We start from the raw sequence: 26,049 nt of genomic DNA on the forward strand, positions 1-26,049 counted from the left end.
ATTTATTGACTAAAAAAAAAACAATTTGACGCAGTCGAGCATATTTAAAGGAGTGCATCTCTTTTTTGTAAAGTTTGTCGTTGAAGGCTATTTACCATGATAGGATTCGTATTTTCTGCTTCAGCTTGCAGCTTTTTTTGCTCGACATGTCTTTAACATAAGCCAGTTGAAATGCTAAAACAATACTCGACATTTGCGCGGTTATTGTATTCACCGCTTCCTTCAGATATTCGATGCAAATCATTGAAAATGAAAATTATTTTCAATCATAAATTTTCCAAATTTGAGTTTTTCAAGTGTCGCCCACTAGAAGAAAAAACATGGGCGATTCGCAACGAGAGGTACTCGGTTAGGATGTCACGTGTTTATTGATATAAAAGTACTGCATAATACAGAATAAACGACCCTTCTGTTCTGTGCTATTGTTAACTCTGTGCAGATTATGCGTCTATGCTCGTAGGAAGCAATAAATGTCTGCGAATGTTGACAGGATAAATAACGAATTATGTGGAGTAACGTTCATGCTATGTTTGTTTTACTGGTCCTATCTACTGTTCCGGCTTAATCATGCTGGACTAGATTAAGATTATCATCTTCAGTATTTTTCTAAGTATGTGAACCAAGATGGCGGACACCGGAACGAATATAACGAATACTACGGGAGTCACTTGGCTAGCCCCCGAGTTGGTAATAGAACTAAGATAAGGAAAATTGGAATAGATTATGGCCTAACCCTAACCAGCTACACATACTAAGTTCCGGTGTCCGCCATCTTGGTTCACATACTTCTAGTATGTAGTATCTTAGTGAAAAAATTAATTCAGCAGATATCCAGTATATCGTAAACGTACTGGATTCATATCCACCCGGCGTTTGCTGGAAACCGCAGCTGCGAGATAAAACAAAAATTTGTTTAATAAAAAATATATATGAATGCACTACTTAGAAATGTAATAACGTACTGTGGCAGATCCGTCCCAGTAACCGAGCAGTTGTATCGATTCTGGGTCAGAGAATAAAAATATTTGGTCTTGTCGTCAAAAGCGAACTCAACCGTGGTCGATGTACAACCGAATACTTTTATGGCGAATCCAGTATATTTTATTTTACCTGAATTTTCTTAATTGCCGCTTCTAGAAAAGAAAACCTAATAGCCTAATGCTGGCATGGGCAAACGACGGCCTGTGGTCCAAACCCGGTTCATTGGGTAATTCAATATGACCCGTCTGATGCTGCCACAACCAAATTGGAACCAATTTTTGATGACTTAGTTAAAAAAAATAAGTCAATAAAATTGTTGAGATTGTTATTAAATTAAGTTTCGGCAAGAGGCTTATTGTTTTCCCCTTTGCTATGCTCTAATGTAAAACCCCAAATTTAAAGCCACAGACCATCCATCATACATGCAAATAGTTATCGATGCCAATCAACATTGTATTATTCTTGTCTGTTTGTATGTGAATAATTCAAGACAAAATGAGCACCTTAAAGGAAGGTATACGTTTGACAACGTGTAATCATTGATATTGATAGCAGGGTTGTCCAAAACGAATCGAATATTTGAATGTATTCAGACAGGAAAATGGCCTATGTAAATGCACGCGGGCCAAATCCGCCCCGTTGAGTAATTCATTCTGGCTCGCCTGATGCTGCCACAACCAAACCGAAATCGAATTTTGTTGTTTTAGCTAAAAATAGATCAAGGAATTCGTTGACATTGCGGTTAAATTAAGTTTGGCACGAGACCTATTGTTTTCCATCATTGCTTTGTAACACTGTAAATATTGTTCATAAAATGTTACTTTTTTACGTCACACTTACATGGCCCGTCAGTCTAGGTTTGTCAAAGTTTGGGCCCATGATTCAAAAACCTTGCCTACCCCTGGGATATTTACTAATTTCAGTTTATTTTGAGCGTTGTAAGGGATTTTGTGCAAAAGATCCCGAATTAGTTTTAAATAATTGAGCATGATTTCATAAGCTACCGCATACTGCATTATCTTTAGATGTTGGCATCTTCACCCATGTCATTCTTAAGCTTACTTAATGCCTGATTATTGTCGTATTTGTTTACATCGACGTTACGTTTGTATTTTGGGTCTTAATGCATGCCTAGCCGATGTTCAAAAACGTCATTTTTTTTACGCTTCGTAGATTATTATATTGACAAGTTGAATGGCTGTTATGCTTGAACTTTGTACGAGATTCCCAAATTTAAATGTAAAGGGCTATATGATCTGGCGGTCAATATTTTGAACAGATCAAGACATTTGTTTCTTTCATTATCAATGGATGTTTTCCCGAGCATCGATTTCCTTTATTATGTCTGTAACAATGACCAATCAGCAATACGTCAAAAATGGCGTAACAATTGTAATTTTTACATTCGCTCTGACACTTCTTCGCTCAGACAGATATTCAAGCATGGTTGTAAACATTACCCCGCTCTCGTGGTTTTGCGTGTTATTTGTCAGTTTTCAGTTTTGTTTCGAAAAAAAGTTGTAAATCGAATAACTTAATTGTCATCATGTCTTCCGAGGACCTTTAGTTTAGTTGCAATAATCGCGAATTGATTCCGCAAACCTAGCGATGAACTAGCCTAAAATTTGCTACCAATACTTGTAAGCCGCACGTGACTTAGGATTTTATTAAAAATAATAATTTTAAACAATGAGGAAATTTTTCAGGGGTTAAGGATCAGGGAAACGTCCATTGTACTGTATTTCATAGTGCTTGCGTAATCACATACTTACGGCAAGTTATTTGCGCGCATAGATGTCGGCTGGCTATGCAAATACTTTACAAAGCGCTTACGTGAGGACATAATTTATTTAAAACAATTACCGTGATATGCTATTATAATTGCTGCAATGTTATCACAGTGAATACTAATTTAACCTACAATGCAAACTGAATCGTATTTTCTCTCATAAATCGATAAATGGTATTTCAAAAACGTCAATTACCTGCACCTTAATTGACATGTTCAAATTATTGTTATGACTCTGTCTGTCGTAGATTTTGTGTTACTTTATCGCGCTTAGACTAAACATATAACACACAATTGTGCTTGAACCACGGAAGGTATTTAGATCATGAGATAACTCAATCAATTTAATCTCCGTCAGACATCACTGAGCGTTTTAAGTATTTTCCATTAAAAAGGGTAATTTCTCACATGATTTCCATCAAAATAATTTCAAACGTTAGATCAAAATCGGTACGCACCAGAGCCCGATTTAAAAAGTTCGTACCAACAGCAAGGCATCAGAGTCGTGCCTAAACCACGAAGATATTTAAATCCCGTTCTCGAAGCAGTTTTCTCGAGGCAGGCATTCCGAGAGTCGTTTGGTTATTTTCTGCAAAAAAAGATAATTTAAATTATAATATGACGTACAACAGAAAATTCTTTATTAATGCTAAAATCGGTCCGCACCAATGTCTGATTCAAAACAGCACTTATCAGTCACGTACTATTACCACGTGACAGAGTGCTTGCAGTAAGGCCTAGGATAGATCATTTTTAGCTCAGTCTAATTTATAACCGCCTTATTGTAGATAAGCTAATTCAAATGATCGGGCTAATTTATTCACGTCTATTATTTTGATTCGAGCAAAATAGTTGAGACATTATCCGAGCTAATCGGAAAAATCGGAAGCAGTAAATGTAACAAAATTATTTGATCGTTTGAAATTATGCAAATCCGATTTGTTTTTTGATGTATATCGCTTGGATCAAATTGATAAGTAACCACTGAAAGGGAGCTTTTTATATATTAGCGCGCAAGTCGTTCCATAGAACAAAGGATTCGTAACTTAGACGAAGAGAATAGCTTAAGCAGTGGTTCCCAGACGGTGGGGAGCACCCCACAGGGGGGGACGCAGATCATTTTCGAAGGGGAGTGAAGCTAATGAAAAATAAAAATATTTGTTAGATTTTTTTATCTTATTTTGGGTATTCGTATTTCTTTATTTTTGATATTCACGTTCCATCCACGTATTTTTTGGGTGAAACATACTTTCGCCTCACTATCTGTTATTTGTAGATTATTGTTATCTGTAGTAAATTTTGAGAAATTCTAAGAAGGGAGGGAAGGACGTAAAAAGTTTGAGAACCACTGGCTTATAACAAGCAAGCTATTTGAAGGCTGTTCATACAAGTTTTATACGCTAAGGCAGGGTACCGCTGGAGAGGAATTCTTCCAAAGGAAGGCACTTAATTACTTATCGATTTTAATCGGTAAGTATGTTGATAGGTGTTTGTCTGTTAGATGCACGCGATATTTCACGAAAGCGAGATTGAATCTGCTCTAGATTTTGCATGTGCATTCATCATATGTCGTACCAGGAGCCTATTGATTTTGGATGAATTACGTCGTATAATTAGCGAGTGATTAATTAATTAGTGATAGGACACAAGGTGCCGCTATGGAGTAAGAGCGCTGTTTTGGGGGATCCCCTAACTTTCCATCGATAAGTCTTCGTTCTCTGACCGATATTATCGTTGTTTTAGTTGGGATTTTGCTTTGTATCTGAGTCTAGTATTACTAATTTTTTTACTTATTTATCATTGAGGTAATACTTATTTATGTACGTATTAATAACTACAGAAATTGCACAAAAGAGTGTGCATTAATTGGTAACTAATCCCCCAAATACCGGAAAACAAACGAGAACAGAGTTCATTTAAATGCCGGCCAACCCCGGTGGAATAAGGAATTTCAAAATTTGCCTAAAGCGTTTGTTTAAAGCCCTAGACCCAACTGTGTTGACATAGTAGATTTCACAACTCGGGTTTTCATCACATGCCCTTTGAAACGGAAAGATTCCGGGCATTTCAAATAAATATTAGCTTTTCATTTATTGTTATATATCAGTGAGTACTTGTACATGTCTTGTTCAAAGCGAAAGGCACAGTAGGCATCGTATTAAAAATACAACAGGTCGAGAACCACTGCACTACTATTCCCAGCAAGTACTCGTTCTGAGAAAAATAGCTTGATTAAAACATATTTTATAGAAAATTTAAATATTATTTTATACCAATTTCAAATTATTTCAACACATTAAAATAGTTACCCGCATTACTGTTCCTGTTTAAGGCATCAAATTACGCTTTTGTTTCAAGGTAATTTGTAAAATGATTCTGGGACATCGAATAATATTGCACCAATTGTTAATATATTGTTTCAAAAATTTCTTTGAATCTTTTGGACCAAAAATATTGCATGGCTGCTCGTCATTTGTGCTAGACGTTAACCCTTTTCTTGCATTTTTCACTCGTATTAACGTATTTATGGACGAATTTGCGGGACCACAAGTATGGCTTGTATTTTAATGACTCTAATTATGAGCTGCGCGGAAATAGGGTTAAAAGTTAACCCTTTTCCTGCAGATGAAACTTTTATTATTGCATTTATGGATTGTATCATTGGGGCCGAATTAGCGAGACCAAAACTATATTGCATCTATTTAGTTGCTCTGAATATGAGCTGTGTGACAATAGGGTTAGAAGTTAACCTTTTCCCAGCATATGACAATTTTATTACTGCATTCATAGTCTGTATGGCCGGATTTGCAAACCATTGCATGTCTTTAATAAATCTCAATATGAACTGCGCGTTCTAGACGCCAACTCTTTCTTTGCATATGACACTCGTAATAACGCAGTTACGACCTGTTTCATGGGAGGCCACACATAGGCACTTCCAGTTGAGACTCTCAAACTGAAACTAATGGTCTCGTGGTTGCAATTTTTCCGCGTCACTGTTTGTAGTAATAGCAGTTAGCATTAAGCTATATATACCGAGGATATAGATCGGGAAATTTGTCGTCATTGCAAATATTTGTAGAATGCGTATTCGGAATGTTTAATTCGAATGCATTATAACTTGGGCTAGCGATTGTCTGGGAATGGGGTTTGTTTCGGAACATTTTCTTTATAAAAAATTGCAAAAGTATATAGAATCTAAACCGGGGGTGCGCGAAGATTTTGAACAAAGGGGCCAAAAAATGTGCCCATCTAGACAAGTGGGCCATCTAAGTATGACGTAAGAGTTATATTTTATGTATAATAATTACAGTGTTACAAAAGAAAAAGTGGAAAACACTAAGCCTCTTGCCCAAACTGAATTTAATCGCAATCGCAACAAATTCCTTGAGCTATTTTAGGAAAACATCAAAATTTAGTGTTAGTGGGGTTGTGGCAGCATCAGGCAGGCCAGATTGAATTACCCACAACGAGCCGGATTTGGCCTGCGGGCCGTAGTCAGGTCCAAACTCATTACATTTTAAATATTGTTCACAGGGGTTTAACACATATTAAAACAGTGTTGTGATAACCGACTTTCATGTTGTGAAACATTTTTCGAGATCTTCAGGAAATTAGGCGAACAATATGTCGGATGGAATAAATAGGCATGTCGGTAAGTTATTCTATTGCATATTATATATATTTTATTATTATGAATACAATATAAATATATATGTATGTGTATATATATTGCATATAGGGAAGGATAAAAATTTGAAGCCAGTTTAATTGATATTCGACATTATCATGATCAAGCGACTTCTGTGTGTATCAGGTTGATTTGATGTTATTCTTCGTGAACTAATATGATGTTGTTTGACGTTTTTTTCCCAATTACTGTTAGACTTTAAAGAAAATAAGTTGCTCCTCGATGAGTAGTATTGTTTATTTTTCGCATTTTATTTACCTGAATTGCCTTTTTTTTTCATTTTTACAACTCTAAAAAAATTGGAACAGAAAAGATTCTCATCGAAGAGTTTTAGGATTTTAAATAATTTCCATTTCCTGGTATTCGTGTGTCGTAGATTTTGAAACAACATTCAACTTTACTTTTCAGCCCGCCGTTCTTTGCCAACAAATGGAACGTGCAGAAAGAAGGGAGAGCTCGTTGATGCAAAAACACAGACAAATCCATGTAAGATTAAAAATTTTACCTCGAAACTACACCGCAGACATACAATTTTTTCCTGTAGCTGGCCCTGGTATAAATGGCTCAAAATTGTAGTAACTCAAATATAGGGTGTCCATAAAGTCTTGGATTTTTTTCAAATTGCATCAATACCATATATTGTTTTGGTTCTCACAGATGCATTAAATAGAGTAAAAATACTTTAACAATTAACGATTAAAAAACAGCAAACTGGTTAAGATATATTGAGAACTGACACCATAACAAAATTGAAATTGTAAAAGAAGTTTATGGACACCCTGTATGTCTGTACATTTTTGCAATCTAAACAAATATGCGATCAGCTATAATCTTTCTTATACAAATTTTGTTCATAATATGAAAAAAGCCATAAATAAGTGACAAAATATTATGCATATGATTCCGTAAACCTAAACTTCTATGAGCGCTGCAAGTTCCCCGATATGCTCAACCTTTTGTATATAATTTAAGCAAGTAGTAAACTTATTTTTAACAAAAATACCGTCCACATAACTTAGTTGTTCAACTGGACAGACTAGGAACTGAAGAAAACCTGATACTGCAATTAACGTAAATAAATTGATACTCTTTTTTGTTTTTCATGGCATATAAGTTGTAGACGGCATTTCATTTCAATCATATTCATTTATCAAATAACGTTCAAACTTTTGTTTCGTGCCACGATTCACTAATAATTAACCGGAAAACAAATGGCTTAAATATGGAAAAGGGGCTGGCGTTACGAGATGTGACAAGGCGATATAAAACTTTAAAACGAGATGCATGCGCTAGTCTCATACATCCGAGGTGTGCAACTTTTAATACAGTAGGGCCTGATACAAATAACTGCAGGGTGAAACCTCGGGACGCACCTTCATTCAACATAGGCTATCAAGTAGTTACAGGCACAAAACTTTCAATTATTGATCTAATGTCATGCGTTGTTTGCTTTGCACAAACTAGCTGTTAAGCCATTGTAACGTCAAAAGCATAGTTAACGAATTTGACTCAGGTATAGACCAAAGGATTGGAATTACTCGCGCGCACGAGATTAAACATCTTTTGAAGTTGGCATTTCTCCGCGGGCCGCACAAATTTTTTTTTTGGATCACAGGTTGCACACTCCCACTTTACATAATTGATTGTTTTCAATTTCGGTTCATCCATCTTCATATACAAATTATTGCATTGTTTCGCATATTTGGGCCCCGGCGTCTCGATCAATTTGCATACAAGTTGTTCGATATAAATGTCAAACTCAAATTTCACAGAATTTATTGTCGTCGTTGGAAATATTTCAAATTTAATAAGTTCTCATGCTCCGGTAAAAATTTGGGTTGTCTGGGAACGTTTCTGGTCCAAATAATAACTTTTTCGAGAGTCTTTCAATTTAATTATAATAGTTTTGTACCCAACGCAAGCCAGAAATAGAACCTCATTAGTTCTTATGTGGCATGAATAATAGTAAAAAATATAACGAAAGGTATTCATTTTGTTTAGTTTCACTTCAAGTCGAAATGGAAAGGTTCGAAAAAGAAGGTGAGTGTGTTTGATTTTGTCACAAAAATAGGTACTCCCGTAGTACGTGTACTACGTTAGGGTTAGGCCATAATTTTTTTCCGATTTTCCTCGTTTTAGTTCTATTACGAGTTCGGGGACCGTCCGTGTTAGCCAAGTGAACATACCATCTGCCCATAGGTTTCAGTTCCTTTACACAATTTGTAAAGGATTTGTTTAGACTAACATAATATGTTGTAGTGTCGCATTTTCTAATATACTGTCAAAGTTTTTCATATAATGTTATTTTAACAAAATTATAAACACTTTATATTCGGTGAGCATGAAAATGTAATGATATACCAGCGCAATCTGTGCACATGCTTCTCAAAACAAGCCCTCTCGCTACTTATAATAATTTGAATGCTCAAATTACAGGTTTTTTGCGACTGCATATTCCGACTGCAAAATGTATTAACATTTCATATAATGATACGTATACGACACACAACATTTGGAAGTTTTGAAACTTAACTTTACGACACCATAAAACAGCTAAGCAGTTCCGCAAGATTTGCATTTTACTTGACATAATAACTTTCAACTTTAAAATTATTTTAATGCGACGTTTTCATTCCTATCTACCAATTTTTCAGACTAATAATCGTCGATTCGTGAAAATAAAAATATCAAATATGCGAGAACTCGAAAAAACTCGTATAGCTTCTGGGTACAGTCATTTAAGGAATTGCATGATTATGTACAGCTCAATGTATATGCAGGCTTTGTAGGATAGGATACACATATTTATCATGATGGAGAGGACGGTCGATAAGACGGCTTAACCATATGGCGAACCAAGTTCTCTCGTTCCGTTACCAGTCCAAGTCGTGTATCTGATGAGGTAGCCAGTTATTTGTTTTCGGAAGCATGGACTTCATGGCGGAGGAAGCCGTAACTGATCAGCGTTTATGTGTATACAGTTGAATAGACTATTTTGCACCAACACATGCGTTTATCGTAATTACGCCTATGTCCTATTTCCTAGCACGTCTCTACTCTGCTTAGGATAAATCCGTTAGGCTACGAGGTCGACCGATCCATAAAGAAGAAGAACGGCTCACATGCTTGAACTTGAAAAATCGTTTCTTTTTTAGTTGAACTGATCATCAGCATGAAAGAGTTACGATACGGCGACGCTTTGAGAACAGTTACTGACATAATGAAAACGACACTTGAACAACCTCTACAGAACTTCAAGTTTCAAGTATTGAAGGTAATATAGGCTCTTTTGTATTACACGTTTGCTCCGTTTAATGGCACGTAAATGGGTACTACCATGACTTTTTTTCCAATTTTAGTTCTATTACGAGTTTGGGGACTGTATGTGTTAGCCCATTGAATTTACGCCCGCTCATAGGTTTCAGTCCCTTTACACAACTTGATGTAAAGCACGCGAACAAAATTAGTTACCTCCATATTGGTACACACACTTCTGGAGCTCCCTTTTGTTTTACACATGTTTGCTTCGTTTAATTGCACGGACAATTATAATGATACAATTTCAGAAGTTTAAAGATGTTTGAATTCAGTGGTTCTTAAAGATTTTAAGCAGGCTCCCTTTTTAGAGTTTATCTCGTGCCCCACCTCAAAAATAACTAGCTAACATAAGGACCGCAAATAACAAATAGTAAGCCAAAAGTAATATAATATATTTTTATTCTCAATTAGTTTCACGCCCTCCTTATGAGGCGCACCATCGTTTGATCGTTTAGATTCAAATATTTATAACCGCGGAAAATTTGCCAACTTTTTCAAACAACTTCGATTCTCTCGATTTCCCTTTCTGCACCTGCAAACCTCATCATGTTTGGTTTCTTCATTCAGCAAATGTTGACCATAATGACACAAAAATGCATTTCTAGAGTCAAATAGACTAGAAAATCCCTCGCAATTACCAATCGGGTATTTCAGTTTCCCCGACGAACCACTGAGTTTTCAGTTGATCGCCGCGCCGTATCGAGAACCAACTAAAACAAGGCTTTTAAAAAGGGTCGTTTGTAACTTCTATCAGAGATCACCTACACTTGAGTAAATGCGGTCATAGTTTGCACACATTTTTGAGGGTTCGAAGCTTTCAATAATAATGCGTTTGTGATCTGAAAGCTTACATAAAAATATTCGCGAAATAACGAATACCGCGTTTCGCTGAAAATAGGACCTAGCCTGAATTTTGAAATTGAATTAATATAAGCCCTCTCTTATAGACCTAGTAAGACCTAGTCAATAACGTGACTTTTTTTTTTGACCTAGTCAATAGCAAGAAACCCCTCCCTACACGTTTCAAATGATTAAACTTGAGCTTGTGCGAGAGGAAAACGTGTTATTTTTAGGTAAATGGATATCGGTTTTCATATTTTTTATATTTGAAATCTCGCAATTTTCTACTTTGTAGTTTTGTTTATGATAAATGAAAGTAAAAGACATCCCCCGAATATAAGCCCCAGTGTTATTTTTTGAAACAAAATTGAAATAAAACTCAGTCTTATTTTCGCAAAACACGGTATATGCGCCCTTATCTTTACCTCAACATAAACACATAAAACCATCATTTTAGGTCGAATGTTTACTTCATCTGCTTCAATTCGAAGAAGCAAGAATCGAAGGAATGGAAATGGTCGATTTGTGTTCTAAAGTCTTGAATATAAACGAGGTTGAAGTCTCAAACATAGCTCTACTCTGCCGAGAAAACAACGATTTCGTCCGAGCGTTACTTTACTACCAATGTTCATTACATTGTTGGCTTCGCGACATGAGAAACGAAAAGATACGACGACGCACAATTGACGTCATTACAAGAGGCGAGAAATACGCGCTGACGTCATATCACATTGGCCTTAGTGCTGACACAAGAGGAATCTTTTATGAATACGCGATTCCGGCGTTTTGTACAGTGATGGAAAAGTACGAAATTGGTCCACCTAAATTAGAAGTTCATCGGGATCTTTCCATTATGGGTTGCTATTACCATATTGGCGAAAGTCTTAAAAAACTTGGTGACTTTCAAAAATCTATTGAATTGACAAAGGAAGGCATAAATATCGGCATGAAAACAATGAAAGAACATAAAAATTATTTACTCCCCAAATCGCACCACCTTGTGGCAGAATGTTACCTTGAGTTAGGTGATCACGACAACGCCAAACGATGGCTGGACTCCGCTCTTAGGCTTTGCCCATTCATCGTTAATTGGGATTTCCAATCGACTACCGAACGTAAAAAAGAATTTGAGAAACATGTCAACGAGAGACTGAAACATCTTAAAACCATGAAGCTAGACAAAGAGCGAGAATAAATCTGAAACGATGATTGTTGAAAACGCTAATTTTGTTGTTTTGCTGTCTCTTTCGAAAATCTTTTTTTTTTAAATGACTACTCTACCAATGCTGGACTATGGACTGACAAATCCCATCACGTGCAAACAATTCGGGCTCAACAAGGTGGAAATACCCCGTGAAATTACCTTATCAAGCTATAAAACAAGAAATAACGGGTAGTTTTATTCCAAAGTAAAAAGTAAATTCAGTTTTGCGCCTGCCCAGCGTTTTAGTCCCCTCCAACTACTCTGTGGCCTTTCGGGGGCCATGGCCTTCGGTTGGAACCACCGTTGTGCACTGTCAGTCGATGACAGTCAGCAAATGAATCGAATGGAGTACCTTGGTGTAAACGTTTTACAAACTAAATAACCTAGTACACGCCCGAATTTTAAAAACAAAGCAATTATTGAGACGAACAAAATATCAAATCTGAACGCGATATTTTTACAAATCAGTGTCCTACCATCAGGGACGTAGCCAGAAATTTTCAAAGGGGGGGGGGGGGGAGCTGGAATACTCGTGTTTTCATTAGTCCTGGGGGTCTAAAAAGCATTTTAAGCTACGGAAAATTGCTATCCATGATACAGAAAAATGATTTTATTTTTTTTACATTTCAAAAAGGGGGGGTGGGGGGTGGGTTCGACCCGAAAAAGCACCCCCCTGGCTACGCCACTGCCTACCATATTATTGCCCCCCATCAGTATTTTTACCGCTTACGGATCAGAGGACGAACTGTCTCGAGTTAGTATCAATACGTCATGTTCCAGTCGCAAAGGTATTACGATTCATAAGCATATTGTTGCATGTGCAACAATTATACATATATGTAGACGTAGAGGGATATCGTATATGCTATGAATAACATACTATAACTGCCACCTCGAAGCTTTCGTTCCATCACTATTCTTCTTATACATTTATTTTGTTAATTTGGTTAACACTATTACACGTTAAGTTAGGATGAGTTAGAGGGTGGTTAATGACCTAAACCTAAAATAAAATAAAACCAACCAACCCAGATCAGAAATTAAGTGGTGCTGCGATAACACGATAGTACCCACATTCATCGCCGTTGCTCATTGTTGTGTGCCGCCTCATTATGTTTAAAATATATACCAATTTGAGCAATCATCGGTAATATCGTTATCCGTTGCGGAAAACAAGTAATTATAGAATATGCTTATTTTTTTTACCTATTTAACCGCATGAAATATATTCCAATATCAATCGCTTATTTCAGTTGTGTGCAACCTGTGGCCCGCGTGCCAAATGTGGCCCACAAGAAAAAATCGTGCGGCCCGCGAAACGAGTTTTTAAAATTTAGTTCAATCTGGTACGTGCGAGTGATGTTTATACCTGAGTCCAATTTCTTTTTATCTACGCCCATGGTGTTACAATGCCCTAATAGCTAGCTTATGCTAAGCGAACAACACATGTCATAAAATCAATAACAAATTTTGTGCCTGCAACTACTACAGAGCCTATGTGCACATCCCTGGCTTATTTCGTAATACAGATTGACACTGAAAACAACAGAACCTAGGTTTTTAGAATGTATTCTAGGGCCCTAGAGATAACATAACTAGGCTTACCATACGTCCAGCTTTAGGCGGGACAGTTCCGCTTTTTAGCGTTTTGTCCCGCCGTCCCGACAAGTCAGCCAAAAGTCCCGCTTTTGTGTACAGCCATCCAGCATGATACACGAACCTGTTCTCGTTACTGTTGTTTCTGTGTAGCGCAGCGCTAGCCTACCTACTGAAGGTGAATGGATTTGTTTCCCGCTAACATTGTTAGAAAACGTATCGCATGTAAAACCAATACTAATTAGTCTAAATTCGAATTATATTTACCGGTATCGTTAACATCAATTCCTTTATATTTTTCGAACTGAACCCGATATTTGGACAGAGAATATGCGCATGAATTCACAATGACAATATGATCAATGAAGACAGCCGGGATAGCTTTAAATGTAGGCCTATGTAGTAGATTCGGAAAATGTAAAGTTTTAAAATCACAGCTAAGGGATCTTTGTCTTTAGAGGCGTCCCACTTTGAAGTCACAAAAATATGGTAACCCTAAACATAACTCACGTGCAAAGCGTGAGCATAGTTCTGTATACCTAATTAAGAAATTTACCGGTGTTCTTTTTTGGGTCATCCCGCATGTTCGACGCCTGTGTGATATTTTCGAATTTTTTGAGTTTTCCTGGAATTAGTGACAAATACAATCCAAATATGGAATCGAACTGTATATCAGCTTCTTTCGCTAAACATAACAACGCTATGTTTTACCCCCTCTGCATCTATTTATTTTCGCAAATGAGATCAAATATTTTTCGATCTTCCTGGCACACTCTCGCCAACAGGTGTGGCGCTTAAAAACATGATTCAAATTGTTAGTGGCATCATATAAAGAAAGAAATAAAAGAGGCGTCAAATTTTAATAATAACTATTTTACCTACCCATTGTAAGATGATATCTATGACGTCAGTATTAATTCTTTATTTATGTCGCTTGATGTCCCTGTTGAGCTCTCACTTCCTGTCATGCTGCTTAGTGCTATGATTTATTTTATTTATGTGTTATATACTCAAGCGTCCTAAACAGTTGTGTGTTCGCCCAAGAAAAAAACGTCCGTCTCCAATGTTTAGGGCTATTGAATTGCTTTACATTTTTCTTCAACTTTGTGATCCTTGGATCACAAAAAAAAAACATTATGGTTATACTAATAATGTTATTTTCTAATATTTTTAATATATTAAGCCATATACTCGATGTATATAATTCATTATGATTTCAAAGTTATACTACCATTTATCAATTTTGATGATTTGCTACTTTTAAAAAGAATATGAATGCATGCAATGTGGCAAAGGATTTTTGTTCCTACGCACGACAACAGTACGATCAGGACAGTCGCAACATTGCACTGGACAGGGGGTTGAAACTGAAAGTTGAGGGAAACTGGCAAGGTCATATCCTTAGATAGTGTGATTCAAATCTCACATTTCAAATCGAAAATACAACAGTCAAAGCCAAACTGAGTTGATATAAGCAAAACTCCTTTTAATCGTAACTTTGTAATATCGTATTCAATTTCTTGACAATGGGTTAGAATATTGTGAAAGATAATTAAGCGCAAAAATAATATTAAACATCTCATGACAGCAAGGTGGTCCACGTAACCACTGGTCGGTTATTGCTCACTCAATTTAATTTGCCTGGGGTATTTAATTTCTCGAATGGTTTGAGAATACAATGTTAAAAAACTTGTCTTTTTTTTCTTGAAATACTGATTGAAAGCCAAAAATAAACGGAAACATCGGATATTAGATGGAGGTAGAATTTATATGCAAGGTTTACGCACGGTAATATCGTAGGTGTTAAAAGAAAACGGGAAAAGGTGCTGACAAAAGAGCAATTTTAGGATTAAAGAAGAAATTTAAGGAAATTATCACAGACTAACAGTGCCCTGATCACCATGGCTCATCCCGTAAGGCTGTTCTGGCATTGTATGCTACTGTCTCGACGTCAGATTTCCATTTAATCTAATATTGATAGGCCGAAGACAGCTCAATAACCAGCATGGACTCAAACCTATTGAACTGCTCGACCCTTTTCTTTAAGTTTGTGATCCTTGGGATCAGTGGTGAGCTGTAGCCGGAACGCACCGGAACGGCGTTCCGGTTGTTGGGCATTTTATTGCATTTGCGTTCCTGTTGTTGAAATAAAATTATGTCATGGAAAGTTTAGTTTCCCTGGTAAACTTAGTTATTAACTTACGTTTTGTTACGTAATAATTCTTTTTACATTGCGGCAAACAATTAGTTAGTACAGCAGTGACATGGTAGTGGATTTTTGCCGACCTTTGACCCCGTAAAAATTTGTCCTGTTAGATTCTAATAATAACATTTGTATTGAATTGGTATGAATATTGCTGTAAATATAAACAGACATATTTCAGATAATGAATTCATATTACATTGTAGTTCTTCGGCTTTATCTTGAAACAGACAAAAATTTCTGGTAGCGTCCGCGTCGTAAATATATATCGCATACACGAATTGGATGCGTTCTGGTTGTCACGGTTTTTTCAGCTCATCACTGCTCGGGATTACAAAAAAACAATATGATAATACTAATAATGTTGTTTACTAATATTTTTATTACATCAAGAAATGATTGAAATGTTACCATGCTCCTATTTAATCTCATGTGTCCTAGCAGAAAGCAATAGCATAAGTATATATACATTAACCCGTGATAAGTTGTCATGAATCTCGTCGAAAACCGCCATATTAGATGCTGTTATTCAGTATGGTTTGGTGGCATGGGGATACTATGTTACTAATCAATTGTCAAAAAGAATAGAAGTTCTACAAAATAAAGCTGAAAGAATATTATGTAATTCTCCAGTCTCCACCTCGTTCTAGTTGTACCCCTTTGTTTGCTAAACTAAAAATTCTCAAATTCAAGGACTTGTGTCTTTTTGAAGTTGCAAAAGTAATGCATCAATACTCTTCAAATTCATTACCAAGAGCTTTTGATAATTATTTCACGGCACAGTTCTATGTACACAGCCATCACACCCGATCATCATCCCAAGGGTCTCTTTTTGTTCCAAGATGTAAATCAAAGCGGACACAAAGTACTCTGAGATATACCGGGGTAAAAATTTGGAATGACTTACCTCCTAGCATTAAAGCCTCAACATATCCAAATTTTAAAACTCAGTTGCGCAACATTTTACTATCCTTATATTCTTCATAAATGTGTAGGCCCTATTGCATTTTCCAAGATCATAGTTTGAACACATGAATGTTACCTTTGTGAAGTCACGAAAGTTGGAACACGGGTACTTTTCGTCTATTCGTAATTTCCATAATACGGTTGGTCACATCCTAAATAAACACGTCACGCGAAGAAAACGCGGGTGCTTTTTTCCATTCCTAATTGCAATAAAACGGATAGTCACTTCCCAAATAAGCACGTCATCCGATGAAAACAATCGACGTAGCTAACAAAACTTTCTAAAATTAACTTGCTTGTTGGGATGATGCTTATTATTTCAACAATGTGCATCAGTTCAATTTGATAGTCTTTGTATTATGTCGTGTTTTTTTCCACTCACATATGGTGAGAAAGAAAGGGATTAAAACGACCTTTGATTCGATTTTACTGTCTGAATGGCGTTGTCAAACGTATTGGGAATTTTTTGCCAAATTTGGCCATAAAATAGTTTGAAGTCTAGTAACAATAGTAAGCTTAATCTTAGAATAATAGATTTTTCTGGGAGCCATATGCCGTCACCAAAAGAGACATATATGGCTCGCGAGCAGGGTTGCCATATTGGCTCTTTTAACGCCAAATTTGCCATTTTTGGCTTTTTTCAAACGCGTTTGGCGTCAGAATTTCCGTTTGGCTTTTTGGCGTTTTTTTGGCTTTTTTCAAGTCTATTCTAGTGTCTATTATTAGAATCATATGAAATACAATATTTAGTGTGTAACAACTGAACAATAGCCTATTACCTGTACCGGTACCGGTACTTAGCTATTTAACATTAGGATTTCCTGGAGCATCGATTTTCTTGTTTGTTACATTGACCCTTGGCCTTGACCATACCCAATAAGAAATAATTGCACTTTCTGCAGCTGCTCAGACAGATGTTCAAGCAGGGTTGTAAACATTGCCTCGTTTTTATAGTTTTGCGTGCTATTTGTTAGTTTTACGTTCTGTTTCCAAAAAAATATTGGTATAACTTAATTTTCATTATGCCTGATAGTTTAATTCTGCAATTGCAGTAACGATGTGCATGTGATTAACTACGCTAAAATTACTGAATGAGATATCAGTGGTCCACCTGTGAGCGGCAGGGGGTTAGATAAATTTTCAATAAAATTGATGGTTTATAAATTTTGAGAGTGAAAAAATTTTAAATAGTTGAGTACGATATAGGGGAATTTTTTTAATGTATATCACAAGTTTAAGTAGAAACATGTAGGTATATTACATACTGACAGACTGAAGCGGCACCCTGTATTATATATATTGAATGGTAAAATAATGCTGTCCGCTCGATATTTATTTTACTTTCTACAGTTGTATAGAAACTTTACTTTCTATTCGTGTGCCTCACTGAATGAACTAATGGCTCTATATCATCATCAGTACGTTGCCGAGGGCTTAAAATCTGACAAATCATGGGGCTTTTGTACTTAGTAAAATTGTTGGCTTTTCCTGGCTTTTTTTATGTCTTGGTTTGGCTTTTTTTGATCGCTTGGGTCTGGCAACCCTGCTCGCGAGCCATGGGTTCCCGACCCCTGGTATAGAGGATGCCGATTTTTAGTTCTATTTTTATTATCTGTGCCATAACGAAGTGTTTCCCAACCTATGGGTCGTTACCCAAAGCCTGGCGAACTCTATGTTGCTCAAGTAAAACCACTTCAGATCATGCCGTCTGGTATTCATGCATATCCTTGTCTCGAGACTTTCTAAAATTCATTTGTAATAGAAAAATTTACGGTCCGTGATCGGCAGTTAGCGGTTAGTCGCGATTTGCTTAGCCTTAGACTACCGGCGACATAGTCCTGCACCGGTCCGCGGAACAGCGATTGGGAAATACTAGCGAACTGCGACTGGCCAGACGAATATTTGGAAGTCTGCATATGTTTCAACTCAAATATATAATATAGCATATTCACATTGCTGTAGGCTGGGTTCCGCAGAACCCTTCAGAAATTGCCATAGGCAGTGCGTAAGCTCCACCAGGGCGGGGTATTGGTATTAGTTTTCAACTAGCAATAATCGCACCTCGGATAAACCTCATTGGTTACAATACTGCCACTGCGCAAAGCTGACGTAGAAGAAAAAAGTTTGATTATATGGATAGAAATGAAATCTACTACTGGTGGTGAATGAATAAACTCACGTACACGCTTTTATACAAATTAAAATGTTTGCAAAAGATATTTCAAAATTCGAGATGAATAGAACTTCATAAAAGTATTTAATAATGTATGTTCAGATTGGCAACTGATTAAAACATAAAATCAACCAAGTAATTCATTTTGAAGCAACTTAAAAATAACAAAGTACAACAGTTCCAGATAATTCTCTATGGTTTGTCTTATTTTATTTTTTTATTGCGACGAGTGTTGGTTGTAGTTGGTATGAATTACTCTAGAGGAATAAAATTAAGATCGCTTATAGAGGACTTGCACGGGTCACGTGACATTGTTACTGGACGGCAATAAAACAAAAACGTCCATTTGGCTCCTGTCAGTTGCAAGTCGGATTATACGTTTGCGTTTTGTTTGGCTGTTGAAAATGGTTATTTCGTTGTTCTGTTGGCTGTACGTATAGTATAGACAACGAAATGGATCTTCAGTAATATTCCACTGATTTCAAAAGATCCTGAACGTCGCGCAATGTGGATATCATCTATTGCCTATTGGCAGAACTGCTTGGTGTCAAGTCCAGAAGCCATCTTACTTGTGTTTCACTGTTTGCGGACAGCACTTCGTTGATGGTGAGTGATAGTGTGCCGTTATCAATTTCTTTAAATATTCACAAGCTCCCTCATTTCAATGGAAAGCAGATGACAAACTACTGTTATCAGTAGGCCCCAGTCTGGATTTCATGGCCTTTTTGAACGAGAAATCGGGCGTGCAATCAGAAATTCCCGCGTGCAAATAAGAATTCCTGGCGTGCAATTATAGCTCACGACGTGCAAAACAACTGCACTCGCGTGCAACTGACTTTGACATCAGATACCTCTCAATACATCCGCGTAAAATTACCGGTATCGGATAAAAAATACGTTGAATCAGAGAAAAAATGGACGTTTGACCTTTGACCCCAAACATTATTTCTACAGTTTGTCGCTAATTTTGAGAGTGTTTGTGCGACTTTGGATACCGGTACTGTTCAGTACATCCGCGTAAAATTATTGGATAAAAAATACGTTGAACCAGAGCAAAATGGACATACTTTGTCATTAATTTTGGTAGTGTTTTTACGTAGAATTAATGGATAAAAAATACGTCAAATTAGAGCAAAATGAACGTTTGACCTTTGACCCCAAACATTATTTTCATACTTTGTCACTAATTTTGGGAGTGTTTGAGCAACTTCAGATACCGGTACTGTTCAGTACATTCGTGTAAAATTATTGTATGAAAAATACGCTGAATCAGAGCCGTACTTGGCCATTGGTGCGGAGGCGATCTTTTCGTCCATAACTATTCTCACGGGATTCCTATTTCCTATCATTCAACACGATATGGACCTTTCCCCGAGCATCGACTTCCTTGTTTACTTCGTGACATTGGCCAATCAGCAAGATGCGAAAAAGCACGTAACAATGAGAGGAATTTTTCGCGGGTCAAAGGTTGGGGAAAGGTCCATGGTCTTTTTGCTTCGCAATATTTCGATCAGACCAAATCTTGCAGGCTGGTATTTGTCGACAATTGTGGAGTTATAATATTTTGGCATCTTTATATTACTGGATTATTGATTTTAAAACCATTTAAAGCGATTTACATTGGTGAGCAGTTGCAAATTTTCGGCGTGCAAAATTGATTTCGCTCGCGTGCATTTTTGCGGAGCGCTAGCGCCCTCGGGCGTGCACCTGCCATGGAATCCAGTCTGGAGTAGGCCTAGGCGTGGGCCTACTTGCAGTTGCAGACTTGACTTGTGTAAGACAGTAAGGAATTAATAATCTAATAATCAACTACTGTTATTAGTAGGCCTAGTTGCAGACTTGACTTGTGTAAGACAGTAAGGAATTAATCTAATAATCAACTACTGTTATTAGTAGGCCTAGTTGCAGACTTGACTTGTGTAAGACAGTAAGGAATTAATCTAATAATCAACTACTGTTATTAGTAGGCCTAGGCGTGGGCCTACTTGCAGTTGCAGACTTGACTTGTGTAAGACAGTAAGGAATTAATAATCAATTGCTGTAAGGTATTGTTTCCCTAATTAGCAGGTAATCTTTTACTAAGTGTAAAAGGTTGAATAGATAACTAACGTTTAACACCAGGGGTCATGCAAAAAATAACCAGAATTAAATTGAATTCGCCATCTAGGAATACGCTCGCCACCGCATCTCTGATCACCCTGGTAGTTTCACAGGTTTCAATCCCATGCGGGGATAGTTATGTGCTAGAGGATTGCAGCTCCACTCCCACCGAGGGTGTTTCACATGACCGCTGATCGGTCACGACCATTCCCCACCATCCAAGTCCATGCTGCTGAAAACAAATAACTGGCTCCCCCCCAGATAAATCCTATCCTAATGGTGCTTGTACAACTGATTCAAAATGTCTTTTTATTGTCATTGGTAAAAAAGATATGCTACCCGGAATCAAATTCATTTACGACTAGTGGCTGTGGTGGAATATGGACATAAATTTCACACTCCTTGATCGTTAGATTTTATGAAAACTCTTATCTGTATCCATTATCTTACAGATATGGGTGCGACCATGGAATAGATGGATGGCAAAGTATAAGTTGCAACAAGACCTCAGCTTGCGTGACTTGATAATACATCCTCAATTCCTCAGTATCCATTTATTGATGCTTATCGTAATGACAAAGTAACTTGTCATTACTGTGGATTGGTGGAGATAAAGTGTCCATTGTGCTTTAACGAAATCAACTTCAAGACGACCCTATCAAGAAAAAAAATTGTTTCGGTGGCTCTGGTCGTTAAGGTTTCAGTCTAACGTTGGACACCGATACTACAACCAGATACAGTTGCCAATGAAACTTAAGCGAGGCGTAATATTGCGACTTTGTGATCTGAAGGGAAATTCTGATGGGTAGCCGGCTAGCCGCAACCTTTTGTTTAAAGAATATTATTAGATACGACTTAAGAGTCTAAACTTTTATTTGAGAGGGGTGTAACCCAAGCTAATTTGCAAATAGTATTCATGGTACCAAATGTATCACACACTTTACAGTAATTATAAATTATATTTGAAAAATAAAGCACATCAAAAATGTATTTTTAAAAAACAATTGGTTTTATCTGCAGATACTAGGTTGATATTGAGATTGACCATTTCAATGCTAAATTTTCTTTAGTCAAAAGGCACACTTGATTCGCAAAAATTTGTGAATGCGCACAGTACACCAATTTGTCTAATGTTTTGATTCCATAGGCAGGAGGTTGTGGATCGGTGCTGCTCAGGATGGGATATTTTTGCCTCTTACGTGTTTCACATGAATCCATCGTGCTCGGATTCGACTGTTTTCAAGGTCTGAAGGCTCCAACAGCCTTATTTTATGGTTACACAAGAGAATTTTCAGTGTGGCATGCATGGGTCAGTTGGAGTCACTAACCTCAAGATATCTATAAGCAAGGATAAGATAACCTGGAAGTAACATTCCATAATTTAGAGTAAAAAATGTATCTGCCTCCACAGCCCTTTCAAATGAAAGATGATGCCTCGGGGGTAATTTCTATCAAATATTTTACAGTATTATGGTTCTAGTGGAAAGGGGTGTAGGCGGCTTTTTTTTAAAGTGTGGTAGGTCTAGTCGAAAGACACATTAAATGTTTATGCTAACAACTGCGAATTAATATTGCAACGCATACAAGTTAACAGAATTTGTTGAAATGGTCCTGCCTTTTGCCTTTCTTCAAAATCCTCCCTTTTTTAACTATTTTCTTCTTCTCTGGGGATGGCGAAAATTCAAATATCGATGGGACATGTAAGCAGCTGATAATGGGTTATCTTCCCTTTTTCCTGAAAATAAATTAGACACTAATCATCATTTGACAGTGCCAAGTTTGTGTATCAGATCAGTAATAAATTACCTGCTAACTAACAAAACAATCAGACAACACCTTCTGACCATTAATGAAGATTTTTTTCAATTTAAAACGCAACTATGCCTACAAATGTGGTTGGTTTTTAGGATAGAATTTATCTGTGGTCGGGGACAGATTGCAAGGTGCAACATCGTACGATTACCATTCTATGTCGGGATTAGTTAGCCAGTTATTTGTTTTAGAAGCATGGACTTGATGGTGGGGGATGTCGTAATCGCCTCGCACATAACTATGAAATCTATTGCTTGTGGTGACTCGGAATACTTACGTAACTGTCGCGGTATTATGCGCTTAAAAATATTGCGAAAGCTTTAAGTAAATGTTTTACCCCTTATACGATATTCGAATTTTTTCCATTGCTATTGTAGCGTACTGGGGTCGGCAAACTGTGGTCCGCGGGGCAGCGACCAAATTTTTCGCGGCCTTCGAGCGATTTCATAAAACAAAAATTGATCGTAAATGTATTGTATTCACATGGATTTATGTGGTAACAAGTGCCGCTGTTCGTCGCTTGTTTTAAGCCAATTAGCGCCAGTTGCAAGTCGTTTACTTGACGAACGTTCCATTGTTGTTTGTAAATATAAAATTTAAAAATGTCTAGGGAACGGAGGGTAGTTTGCGACGATGGCCGAACATTCCAAAGTGATTGAAAGGAAGAGTATTTTTTGTTCTCGCGCATTTCAAAACCAGTTTGCTTGATATGCCAGGTCAGCACCGCAGTTATTAAGGTATTTGATGTATTAAACAAAAACAAAATTAAAAGTATAGAACGAAATTCGACCCCGAGCTGGGGTTATGTACCCCATTTCATGTTGAAATTATCAAGACAAAGTTAATTTTTCTCAAAATTCAAACAAAGACTTTCGTGGGAATCAAATCACACCACTTTTAGGAACATAACAAGTTTCGTCCGGCCATTATCAAATCGAAATTTATTTTATCACGATATTTAAACACTAATTATATTATGTAAGTTGCCATCCGAACGATGTTCATAATTACCCATATTGGGATAATAGGAGTTTCTGTTTATAACGTGAATCACGAGCTCACGTTTACAGTATTTAATTAGATTTATCATCAATGTATAAATACGACTCGATATCTTTCAATGTTAAGCTAGTCTGGATTAGAGATGTACCGATGTATCGGTATCGGTATCGGCAATATCGGCCATTTTTTTGGTATCGGCCATGTATCGGTATCGGTTGAATTAAGGCCGATATTTCCGATATATTTATATTTTTGATATGGTCCAGAATGTTTTAAAAGATAAGTTGGAATACTACTTTTTAATTTATTTTTTGTCTGGAGAGATCGTGCGCTATGAGACATACATGTCCCCACCCCCGCGAAAGAATAGGATTCACGTGTTTTTAGCTATTTATCAGCCAAACTAGTTCAACTAATTTGGCTATTTTCGCTGTCAATTTTTTATATTGACATTTTTAATATTACATAGTAATTATGAAGAAATATATCAACACAGCACATAACAAAAAGCAACTAGGCGCCCAGTTTTAAATCATACAGTGGAATTGGGGTCCTTATTAACGGCACAAGGACTTTTGGCACGGCTATAAATGCTGACTGTTTGTCGTCAAGTACGAGTGTCATTTAGTCCGTCGACATCGATAAACTAAATTTCGAAATTCAAAATTTATGATAGCAATTGTAAAATATTTTATATTATAAAATAGTAAAGTAAAAAAACATCCTCGACGGTTATAGGTAGGCCTTCTTTTTGTCGGTGCTGTTTGATATTCTCTCAATTTGGCTTTGACTTATTGCGTCGACGATTACGATTAGCCACGAAAAAAAATATTTGTAAAATGATTTTAATTTGAACGTAGGACGGCGGCGCTAGAATGTGTGGGGATATTCGATATTCTTTTAAACTCGAATAACGATATTCGAAGGTCGCGATGTTCATATCAAGTTCAAATTGGACATCCCGGCTTATGAGTTTCAATTGAACACCGAGATTACTAGCCTTACTGTACAATGTATCTTAATCAGTTGAAGCAAACATCAATTTCATATTATGTGATATATCTTTTTTTTCGATCTGAAATAATGTGTACCATGAACAACGCTCAAAGACCATTGTTTTAATCCGTCTGCCCTACACAGCACACCTAATTAAGTAATAATTACATAGTATCGGTATCGGAATATCGGTAATATCGGCCTTTTTGTAGTATCGGCGTATCGGTATCGGCGTTTTTAGCTGGTATCGGTATCGGCGACAAAAGTGGTATCGGTACATCTCTAGTCTGGATCAAACAGAGTTTTGGCAGTTCTGAGACGGTCCACGAAATATACGGTGACATCACATTCATTTACCAATTACAGTACAGGGAGTCCTCGTCTTACGACGCAGTACCGTTCCTGAGACTCGGTGTAACCCGAATTTCCGTGTAAGTCGGAACATTATACTGTACAGTGGTACAGGTCATGAATTACTCTATACACATCGTACTGTATTGTAAAGTATGGAACTGTACACTAATAAAATGTACAAATAATGTAAATAAGAACTTTATTAGAAAAACAGAAAACAATTCCACATCACGTGAATAAAAGCAAACACTGTACAGTATCTTAACATCTTTTTTTGCTTCGAGTCCATAACAAAGGGCAAAAGTAAAAAAAAAACGATCAAACAAGTTACGAAAAAACCGGCTTAAACAACCAAAATGACGTACAGTATCATTGAAACTGTGTACAGTACTGTATCACTGGAACTGTGTACATTACTGTACTGTACTGTACCATGTGACTGAAGCTTAGTGATCATTCGTTCATAATCGTAATAGTTCGCAATTGGTCACGTCATTTACGATGTAAATAACGAAAACTAATGAGCCCAGAACACTGATTTTCTTGATCACAATGATCCAGTTTATAGGCTTAGATATTACAGTATTATCTTTTATATCTGTATATGTTCGTAAAGTGCGTTCGTAACCTCGAAACAGCGTTATGGAGTGCGCGTTTGTAATCTCGAAACATCGTAAGTCGCGACCGTCGTAACTCGAGGACTCCGTGTATATATGATATAATTTTTCCGACCACTGGTCTATATCTATGTCCAAAATACCTTCTAATATGATCGGATCCTCTTCTCACTGTTGAGCCATCCCTGGCCATTTTGTTGTTCCGTCACACGGCGTTCAAATGACTATTTGGCAAGTGTTTGCAACGTCTATTCTTATTCGTAGGGTAATTCATTTTGGATTGAGATACTCATAGCAATATGTGTTTCCGAACGCACACATTAAACGTTGACGTTTAAAAATAAATTCCTTAGTAACGCGATGCCGGCAAATAAAAAAAAACAGGTTTTGAATTATGATCACAAAGG

At 36.9% G+C, this 26,049-nt stretch overlaps 1 protein-coding gene, 1 long non-coding RNA gene and 1 other non-coding gene across 3 annotated transcripts; 2 read left to right on the top strand and 1 right to left on the bottom strand.

Moving 5' to 3' along the window:
- The first annotated feature begins 6,309 nt into the window (after positions 1-6,309).
- LOC120326347 (uncharacterized) lies at positions 6,310-11,857 on the top strand. Its single transcript, XM_039392618.2, has 5 exons — positions 6,310-6,425; positions 6,870-6,947; positions 8,463-8,501; positions 9,617-9,735; positions 11,077-11,857. Exons 1-5 carry the CDS (start codon positions 6,398-6,400, stop codon positions 11,812-11,814), a joined length of 1,002 nt encoding a protein of 333 aa, XP_039248552.2. The 5' UTR covers positions 6,310-6,397; the 3' UTR covers positions 11,815-11,857.
- A 6,698-nt stretch (positions 11,858-18,555) lies between these two features.
- On the bottom strand, positions 18,556-18,694 carry LOC120327379 (U4 spliceosomal RNA). The gene has a single exon (XR_005567574.2). It is a non-coding gene; the product is annotated as a U4 spliceosomal RNA (small nuclear RNA).
- A 352-nt stretch (positions 18,695-19,046) lies between these two features.
- On the top strand, positions 19,047-21,847 carry LOC144422042 (uncharacterized). The gene is made up of 2 exons (XR_013475122.1): positions 19,047-19,367; positions 21,314-21,847. It is a non-coding gene; the product is annotated as an uncharacterized LOC144422042 (long non-coding RNA).
- The last annotated feature ends 4,202 nt before the right edge of the window (positions 21,848-26,049 follow it).

Source organism: Styela clava, chromosome 4 (assembly GCF_964204865.1).
Source record: "Styela clava chromosome 4, kaStyClav1.hap1.2, whole genome shotgun sequence".
Taxonomy (NCBI): Eukaryota; Metazoa; Chordata; class Ascidiacea; order Stolidobranchia; family Styelidae; genus Styela; species Styela clava.

What these genes read in the sequence shown, in the direction of transcription:
- LOC120326347 (XM_039392618.2), top strand. Translation starts at nt 6,398, where the DNA reads ATGTCGGATGGAATAAATAGGCATGTCG. An exon ending in AAAAACACAGACAAATCCAT is followed by an intron (nt 6,948 to 8,462) that starts GTAAGATTAAAA and finishes CATTTTGTTTAG; the next exon opens with TTTCACTTCAAGTCGAAATG. An exon ending in GGAAAGGTTCGAAAAAGAAG is followed by an intron (nt 8,502 to 9,616) that starts GTGAGTGTGTTT and finishes TTTCTTTTTTAG; the next exon opens with TTGAACTGATCATCAGCATG.